General features: G+C 42.9%; 1 protein-coding gene across 2 annotated transcripts in view; it reads left to right on the forward strand.

Moving 5' to 3' along the window:
• Positions 1 to 10,239, forward strand: part of cdh7a (cadherin 7a) — a 187,916-nt gene that overhangs the window by 170,998 nt on the left and 6,679 nt on the right. For both annotated transcript variants that reach the window (XM_017031627.2, XM_017031628.2), the window contains exon 11: positions 4,943 to 5,191. In XM_017031627.2, the coding sequence (XP_016887116.1) occupies positions 4,943 to 5,191 (249 nt within the window). The remainder of the gene's footprint in view (positions 1 to 4,942; positions 5,192 to 10,239) is intronic.

Here is a 10,239-nt window from a genome sequence, read left to right on the forward strand (position 1 = left end):
GATAGGTAGACAGATAGACAGACGGGTAGGTAGGTAGGTAGACAGGTAGGTAGCTAGACAGGTAGGTAGACAGACGGGTAGATAGACAGATAGGTAGGTAGGTAGACAGACAGACAGGCAGACAGGTAGATAGACAGACATGTAGGTAGGTAGACAGACAGGTAGGTGGATAGGTAGACAGGTAGTTGGTAGATAGACAGATAGGTAGACAGACAGGTAGGTAGTAGACAGGTAGGTAGCTAGGTAGGTAGATAGACAGATAGGTAGGTAGCTAGACAGAGAGACAGGAGGACAGGGAGTTGGTAGATAGACAGCTAGTTGGTAGACAGACAGGTAGGTAGATAGGTAGGTAGGTAAATAGACAGGCAGAAAGACAGACAGACAAACAGGTAGGTAGACGGATAGATAGACAGACAGACAGGTAGGTAGATAGACAGGAAGGTAGACAGACAGATAGACAGACAGAAAGACAGACAGGGAGGGAGGCAGACAGACAGGGAGGGAGGGAGATAGACAGACAGATAGATAGACAGACAGGTAGGCAGATAGACAGACAGGTAGGCAGACAGGCAGGCAGGTAGGTAGACAGACAGATAGGTAGGTAGGTAGATAGACAGAGAGACAGGTAGACAGACAGGTAGGTAGACATGTAGTCAGACAGGTAGTAGACAGACAGACAGGTAGACAGACAGGTAGGTGGATAGGTAGACAGGTAGTTGGTAGATAGACAGGTAGTTGGTAGATAGACAGATAGGTAGGTAGCTAGACAGAGAGACAGGAGGACAGGGAGTTGGTAGATAGACAGCTAGGTAGACAGACAGGGAGGGAGGCAGACAGACAGGGAGGGAGATAGACAGACAGGGAGGGAGGGAGATAGACAGACAGATAGACAGGTAGGTAGATAGACAGGTAGGGAGATAGACAGATAGGGAGGTAGATAGACAGACAGGGAGGTAGACAGACAGGTAGGGAAGGAGATAGACAGACAGATAGATAGACAGACAGGTAGATATGTAGACAGACAGACAGGTAGGAAGATAGACAGACAGGTAGATATGTAGACAGACAGACAGGTAGGAAGATAGACAGACAGGGAGGTAGACAGACAGGTAGGGAGATAGACAGAGAGACAGGGAGACAGGGAGTTGGTAGATAGACAGCTAGTTGGTAGACAGACAGGTAGGTAGGCAGACAGATAGACAGACAGAAAGACAGACAGGGAGGGAGGCAGACAGACAGGGAGGGAGGCAGACAGACAGGGAGGGAGACAGACAGACAGACAGGGAGGGAGGGAGATAGACAGACAGATAGACAGGTAGGTAGATAGGTAGGTAGACAGACAGACATGTAGGTAGCTAGACAGACAGACAGGTAGGGAGACAGACAGGTAGGTGGATAGGGAGACAGGTAGTTGGTAGATAGACAGGTAGTTGGTAGATAGACAGGTAGGTAGACAGGCAGGCAGGTAGGTAGACAGGAAGGCAGGCAGACAGACAGGCAGGTAGGTAGGCAGACAGATAGACAGACAGACAGACAGTTAGGTAGACAGACAGACAGGTAGGAAGATAGACAGACAGGGAGGGAGACAGACAGGCAGGGAGGGAGACAGACAGATAGACAGATAGATAGACATACAGGTAGGTAGGTAGATAGATAGGAAGGTAGGTAGATAGACAGGAAGGTAGACAGACAGATAGACAGGTAGGTAGATAGGTAGATAGACAGACAGGGAGGGAGGCAGACAGACAGGGAGGGAGGCAGACAGACAGGGAGGGAGGGAGATAGACAGACAGGTAGATATGTAGACAGACAGACAGGTAGATAGATAGACAGACAGACAGGTAGACAGACAGAAAGGTAGACAGGCAGACAGGTAGATAGACAGACATGTAGGTAGCTAGACAGACAGACAGGTAGGGAGACAGACAGACAGGTAGGAAGATAGACAGACAGGTAGATAGATAGACAGACAGGTAGGCAGACAGGCAGGCAGGTAGGTAGACAGGCAGACAGGTAGACCGACAGACAGTTAGGTAGACAGACAGACAGGTAGGTAGGTAGATAGACAGACAGATAGACAGACAGACAAACAGGTAGGTAGACGGATAGATAGACAGACAGACAGGGTAGACAGACAGGTAGACAGGTAGTTAGATAGGTAGACAGACAGGTAGACAGGGAGTTGGTAGATAGACAGCTAGGTAGACAGACAGGGAGGGAGATAGACAGACAGGGAGGGAGATAGACAGACAGATAGACAGACAGATAGACAGACAGAAAGACAGACAGGGAGGGAGGGAGATAGACAGACAGATAGACAGACAGGTAGGGAGATAGACAGACAGGGAGGGAGGGAGATAGACAGACAGATAGACAGACAGGTAGGTAGGGAGATAGACAGACAGATAGACAGACAGGTAGGGAGATAGACAGACAGATAGACAGACAGGTAGGGAGGGAGATAGACAGACAGGGAGGGAGATAGACAGACAGATAGACAGACAGGTAGGGAGACAGGTAGATAGGTAGGTGGATAGATGTGTTTCTATCTACCTAATAATAACAGTTATCATATAGCAATATACTGCAATGCTACCATGGTATTTTCATTAGTTAAAATCCCAGTCATGAGTCCAGTCTTGAATTCGATCCTGCAGAGTAATAATGATCTACAAAGTCCTCAGATTTTGTCAAAGATGGCGGCCGTCAGATCAGCCTTTCTGCATGCAGCTGCTGAATCAAACTCTCCCTTGAGAAAATCGCCAGGGGCCGTTTAAAAAAAAAAAAAACTACATAAAAGATGTTGGTCAAGCCCAGGTATGGGATATTTGCTGCTCACTTCCTCCCAGTTGAGCCTGGCAGCGATTCAACTGACACTTTGGTCGTTGCTCATTCGGGCTCTGTGTGCCTGCCCTGCATTTGAACACAATCTACTCTGCAATCTGAGTAACTGGCTCCTCCCGGCATGCCCACTTGTGCCAAATGAAACCATAAGTCTGCGTGACAGCGCCCTCTCTACCCCTCTTTTTGTAATTGTTCATAACAGCTGAATGCAAAAACAAACTCTTCGCTGCAGCTGAGGAGAAACACAGTTTATGCCAAAACCCACGGTGCTGCGGCCTTGTTCTGCTCAGTGTGGGCTGCAGTCCATCACATGGAGCCACACGGAGAAAAAGGAATGCTGCCTTTTGTCCTGCAATGATTTCCTCATCAACCCAGCAGTGGGAGGGAGGGGTGGTGTGGAGTGGGGGGGGCGAAGAAAATCACTGTCTCCTAAAATCACAAGCCTTTGAAAACCTGCCTGAAGGTTGAGGTACAGCCGTATGGACGAGCAGGGACCTGTGACATGGAACCAAACAGATGTTTCCGGAAACCCCTCGGCAGACGCAGTTGGCTGGAGAAGAAGTACCTGGACACAGGAAAGGCATAGGGTTAACTGAGCAACATTTCTAATCTAATGTAATCTAACTTGATCATATTGAATGGAATAAAATCAAACCTGATCAGATTATATTAGATTATTTTATGGTTTATTTGAACCTGATCAGATTAGATCATATTATATTAGATTATTTTATGGTTTATTCCATAAATAAACTCCATCCATCCGCCCAAATCACAATGCACCATAAAAACTCCCCAAACCTTCGTGCAGGTGGTGAGTCCACTGGAAGGTATTAACCACCCTAACCGGGATTCGAACTTGCCCAGGAGGTGAACCCTGGGGTTCCACACCAATGACAGAGACATTGCCTCTGGGCCAAAGCGCCACATAAATCCTCTCCTTGAATGTAAATTATAAAAACAACTTCATAACGACATAACCAGACTAATTAAAGCCATGGAAAGGTCTGTTGTTAATCTTGACCAATCACAGAAAAGATCATAATTGGCTACTTGTCTAATATTAGCAATTTCTCCAGTTTAAGAGGAATCTGAGATGCAATGAGAAAATTCAGGAACAAGAAAAGAAAATATAAAGTAACAGTTGTAAAGTGGTGCCTTCACATAATTGACCAATCACAGTGGAGCTCAGACAAAGAGGCAGACATAGTAATAGTTAGGATTAGCAACCACAGCCTCTGTTTCAAAGTAACTAAATTTGGGAATAACGTTAGAAGTTAACATTGTGGTTGGCAAGAAAAACGAATGTCTTTTCATTCAATGCACACGTCAGACGTAGCAGACGCATCTTTTACCTTAAGCACACTATATATTTAACATTTAAAATGTTTTATTCCAAAAGCTGTCACAGCCAATTGTGTTTTTTTTTTTTTTCCTTTTCTGCCAGAACCTTCTCTTCAGCTCTCTGTGGCTTATTCTACTGTGGCATTTAGAAAGAAAAGAACTTACCTCTCTTTCTTTTTTTCATTTTCCACCTCCTTCTCGACTTGAGAGCTGTCTGACTATCCGTCAGGGAAAGAAAGCTGCCGTCCTTGAGGGCAAAAAAATAAAAAATAAAAAAATAAATAAAATAAATAGAATCTACATTTCAATCATAACGGGTTCAGTGTGAAAATGCATTTCAGTCCATTGATATACAGTAAATGTTGTGGAAAAATAGCTTTTTGAACAGCTTTAACGATACTTACTTTATCCCCTTCTTCACTGTCTGTCCGTCTTCTTCCTTCTCCAACATTTCAAATAAGATCTGACGATCAATCTGAAGCTGTTATTAGCCACCAGGTGGCCAAAACCGGGTAGAGATGCCACTGTCTTGAATTGTGCTAATAACACCATCTGTTGGTACTTCTGTTTATACCAGTGTAAAATCCCGTCCAACAACAGCAGCAAGAAAACACAGGGATGGTGGGAGAACAGAAGTGAAGCGTCTTGATTGTCAAAGACGCCTTTTGTTGTCCTTTTGAAACCAATAACGCTGATGTTCCAATCTAATGTGTCCATTTCTGGATTGATTTCATGGTTTCCTCGTGTTTTTCAGACAACACCGCCTCCATATTGACAAAGCGGGGCGGATTCAAGAGACGAGAGCAGCCCGTGTACCAGCTGCCGGTGTTGATCGTGGACAGTGGGAGCCCGGCCCTCAGCAGCACAAACACGCTGTCCGTACGGGTGTGCGACTGCGACTCGGACGGAGTGGCCTTGTCCTGCGGAGCAGTGGCGTACACGGCGACCGGCCTGAGCACGGGCGCCCTCTTGGCTATTTTAGGCTGCATCCTAACCCTCCTGGGTAAGATCCGTGTAACCTCGCGTCCCGAACCTGTGAGATACGACATTTTATTGATGTTTTATTTACCTTTTAACAGTACAAGTGAGAGTTTGCTTTTTGTTTTTTTATAGCCAATGTTGTTAAGGTATTTATATCCGTCACTTCAGTAAAAGCAACCAAACCGTAGCATTGAAAACAGCTGCTTACTTTGGGGTAGGGTTGAAGCCATTCCAATGAAATACATCCTGGAGCCAAAATCCCAGGTCAACTTAAGACCTTTCTCCTTGTAGTTTGAAGACTCCAGGCTCTCCAGCGTCCCCTAGAGTCTGGGAATTCATCTTGTGTGTAGAGTTGTTATTTTTATCTTGGCTGAATCCAAGTCCTTGGTGTTAGCATCGACGGCTGGAGTCCAGACGAGTCCTAGATTTGATAAAACAAAACGATAGAACTATTAACTACTGTATATACTACAGTATATTATAGACATGTTTTAACAAAAGATTTAACAAAAACCATTTAGTGCATAACAACCAATGATGAGTAGAAATATACCAAAACATTTGGCCAGTTTTCCATAATTTAACATTGAAAATATATAGAGGGAAAATGACTGAAACTAAATGTGAAAGAATTTGAATGAGAATGACATTGAGCAAAAACTGTGATGAATGCAAAGTAATTCCCATTAGAACTGAAAGAAAAACATATTAAACATAAAATATGTTGCAGTGCGTTGGCTTTAAAATGTTAGCCAAGATGGCCAAATGAAGATAAACCATTAATATCCTGAAGATTTTAAACAAAAAATTCTAAAATATACAGATTTAAAAAAAATAGCCAATAAATTAAAACATTAGATGACAAATGCATTGCTAAATGTTTGACATAAATTGCAAAAATGTTGATAAAAACCACTAATTATATTTACGTAACTGAGTTATGCTCAGAAAAACATACAGTAGGTCAAAAAATTAATTGCTCTTGAAATGATTGGGAATGCCTTCGAGAAGCAAAATGCCAAGGATGTTTTGTTTACTTTTTATGGTGGTGGTCTACGTAAATAATTTAGATTTTAAAAAGTCAGTGTCACGACCACGGCTGACACCAAGAGCAGAACTCAGTCAGTGAGTGCAAACAGGTACAGTTCTGGGGTCGGAGGCGACAGCAATAAAAGCGGAGAAATCAAATCCCAGAGAAAAGCCGCAGCAGAATCGGCATTAAACAACAAGAACACACACAAACACAGACGGAGTCAAAGCACAAAGCTGTCCAAGGACATATTAGTGCAAACAGCAGATATTTAGCCTGGCTAAGTGAAGCAGTGATGTTCTGGATCTAAGGAAAAAAAAAAAAAAACCTTCAGGGAGGAACTGAAGTCACTGCGAGAAACTTCCTGTCAGACGTGTGTTTGTGGTCCAGACCAATTAGCCGTAGCGCCTAATATGATAAATGACATCAGAGTCTGCAGGAAGTTGGACACAGGATACCAGAGCGCGCGCGCGTGTGTGTGTGTGTACATATGCTCCTGTGTATTGTTCAGGTTGAATCGTTTGCATATTAGCCGTTTTAATTCGCCGTGTTCTATATAGACGAGCGTGTCTGTGCGGCAGCCGTTGATTATCTCAGGTGGGCTGGAAACATGTTGTACAACAGAAATGTGTCAGTGGTTTAAAGTAAATAAGGCTAAGGTGTGGAACTGAAGTTGGCACAATTTCCCAAAGCGCACACCAAAAATCTATAATCTGTACTTTAGTTACAAAGCTGGAGAGTCTTCTTCATTGACAAGTGTATAAAAACTATTTTCTTAGTGGTTCCCAAATGACTGGTTATATTTACAGCAGCCAAAGACTCAGTTACTGTCAGGGTCATGGATATTTCTTTTGGAGAATTAGGTATTTTTTATACCCATCAGTGCTGTAAGAGCTTTACATTACATTACATTATATTACAATACATTTAGCAGACGCTTTTATCTAAACCCTGCCTACTTTAAAACTGCTTTTGAAATTATTATGACGACTTGGACAACTGAGAATATCCACAAATACAGACGTTAGCAACTGAATCTCACAAAGTTTCTTAAAAAATGAAAATGTGCCATAAAAACTGCAAAAAATATGGTTATATTATAATAATAATTATTATTATGTGGTATAGTGAAAGCCACTTATGAAAGGTGAGAAATGTAAAAAAAGACCAGCTAGCGAAGCTAAGCTACAGTCTTTGTGATTTACTCAAGGGTGATATTACTGAAAAAAAATAGAACAAATGAAATGAGGGTAAATCATAGTCATTATTTTGTTCTGTACAGAAGTCATAGTTTGCCATCTCCACAAAGCTAGGCGCTAAGAGCACTCTAAGAACGGAGGCCGGTGATCGTACAGTGGTTCGCGGCGACATTTACAGCTTCACTCCTCACCCTGCAGACTATAGCTGCTGCCCTCGCCTCCTGACTTTCTTTTTTCTTTTTCAAACTGTTTTTAATTCAAAACATTTCTTTTCTTTCTTCAGCCTAGTTTTATATTCTGATCTCAGTGCCGAACGTTCATGTCAGACTCCGAGTGCAGCAGCAAACCTTTCCATTGATTTTCTTTTCCCTCTTGATAAAGTGAATATTCATCCGTGCTATTTATTCCTGTTTGGATTCAAGTTCAGACCTGAGTCTGACTGTGATTCAAACACATCACCTCACACAACAAACCGCTGTTTACCTCTATATTTCACAGGCCATTCACACACATTTGCTTACGCACTAGCATTCATCAAACCAGAGTGTCTGGGAGCAGCAGCTCAACATCACAGCTGCATCTCCAGGTCCTGCTCAGGTCAAACCAGCAGGGAGGTATCTTCCCCTCATATTTCCTGTCTGGTAAATACATGTGACCTCGGTCGCCTCGCTCTGAATAACAGCAGGGGTGTTTACAAGTAAAACACCTCTCAAATCCTTCCAGCAGGATCAATTAATAATAGTCCTCACACCTGCTGCTTGGACCAGCGTTCTAGAGAATTTCTTCCCTTCTTTTCCTTTTGTTTTTGCAGCCACTAGATGCAAATTTATATTCTACAGAATTTTTCTCCAACAAAAGATTGAATACCGAGTCAGCCGATGATGAAGCATTAGCTAGGACTGCACAATTACTTCAACAAATAATTATTATTATAAATGTACAAATTATAGTTTTCTGTCGTACTAAACGATCAAACCAGCCAGAGGTGCTTTTAAAATATACAAGTAGCGTAAAGTACCAGATGGCTCATGTACTTCGTATACTTCCTGGAACATTTACAGTAATTTCCAGAGTATTAAGCGAACCAGAACATAGGCTGCATCCACTAAGTTTGCGCACCCCACGCACATATACACACACAGCCATTCACAGACAGACATAAACTACTAGTATAACACACAGTAGCCTACTAGAAAAGTCATTGATCGCTAGCGGTATGAACTTCGTTAAAAATCCATAAATTAGCCGCATCATTATTTAAGCCACAGGGTTCAAAGTGTGTGAAAAAAGTAGCGGCCCATAGTCCAGAAATTACTGTACACTTAATGCTCAAAGTAAATCAAGTCACAAACAGTAGGCTGATTAAATTATGTATAAGAAGTCGGGAGTGGCAGAAACGTATTGATTGCGGTGCAGAACATGAATAAGGACAGCAGGGAAGTGAGAAGGAGTCAGAGTTGAAAGATGGGTTAAACGTAAAAAAAGAAAAAGGCTCGATCAGGAGTCAGCTTTCAGTCCAGGTTCAGATATAAAATAGTGCAGGATTCCAATGTTTGCAGATGACATTTGAATCTTTATATACAACAGGAAGCCGTAGGTAGAGATCCTGATGAAAGGAAACAGTCATTTGTAACAGTTTTCACTTCTCCTTTCCGCTGTCTCCTTTTTCTGAGAGGAGACGACGACGAGGGTGAAATGAAGTCAGATAATCAGCTGTCACAACGCAGTTTTAACTTACTATCAAAAATATCCCAGTCCTCTTGGTCAAAGAATCAGAAAAGGTTGCTATATATTCTATATCTATTTTTGTCGTTAAAGAAAAAAAAAAGTCAGTCATTTCGGTTGATTGGTCACATTTTTTTTTTTGCAAAGTATTCACAGTAAATGGTTCTACTCTCCAGCCTATTTTGCCAATTATAAGTATGTGTCATTTATATGACAGGGAGCCCCTCCTGCACAGCACACTAAAAAATAGAGTGCCGAGCTGAGGCGGTGATGATGTGCATTTTTATTGAGAGGAAGCAGCGCCTGAAGACAGCCGGTGACTCGATGATGAAGTTCTGGATTTTAGCTCCTTACCTGGGAGCAGAGAGTGTGCCGAACACGCGGCTGTGTTTTATTAACACGATTATAATATTTCACAGCGGTCATGGTATGGATGTTGTGCACGGGATGCTGCGTTTCCAAGGACGGGACACTGTTTTCTGGTGTCAAGCCATATGTTGAGGCGTTAGGGGGAAGAGGATCTTGTAAATGTGAATTCATTAACATAGCCTTAAAGATGAGGCAGCTCGGAGGCGTCACCTCCAGGCTGTGTTATTGCTCGTAAAAACCCACAGACAAAGCTTTTTTTTTCCTCCCTGTGAGGCAGAGTCGTAGTTTAATGCTCAGGCGGTTTTCATGGAAAGCCGAGGAGGATTTTAGCAGCGTTTACAATGAGTGGAATGAGTCCTTTGATAGGGGTCAAACTTTGCTTCTTTTTTTTTTTTTTCCATTTTGAGTCTCCTTGAAGTTTGTCTCCCTTTTATTGTGACACCAAATACTTTTTGTGATAAATGGAAACTTCAAAAGACTAACCGGGGGAGGAGGCTGGAGAAAGCATGTGTGGCCGCAGGATCCATGAACCTGCCCTCGCTAATGAAAGCTGGCTCTATTCTGCTCGGCGTAGCCTCAGGCCACAGGCTTAGAACTAATGGCCCCGCAGTTTAATATACCTCCATGTTGTCTTTGTCGGCCTTTCTGTGTGAGTTTGTGTCCTCAGCTGTCCCCGGCGCTCTGTTGTGGCTCAATTGGCGCTGCTTCTTTTCCTGTTTCTTTTTTGTACATATTCATCGCCCCCCC

This window comes from Cynoglossus semilaevis, chromosome 3 (genome assembly GCF_000523025.1).
Source record: "Cynoglossus semilaevis isolate Cse_v1.0 chromosome 3, Cse_v1.0, whole genome shotgun sequence".
Lineage (NCBI taxonomy): Eukaryota > Metazoa > Chordata > Actinopteri > Pleuronectiformes > Cynoglossidae > Cynoglossus > Cynoglossus semilaevis.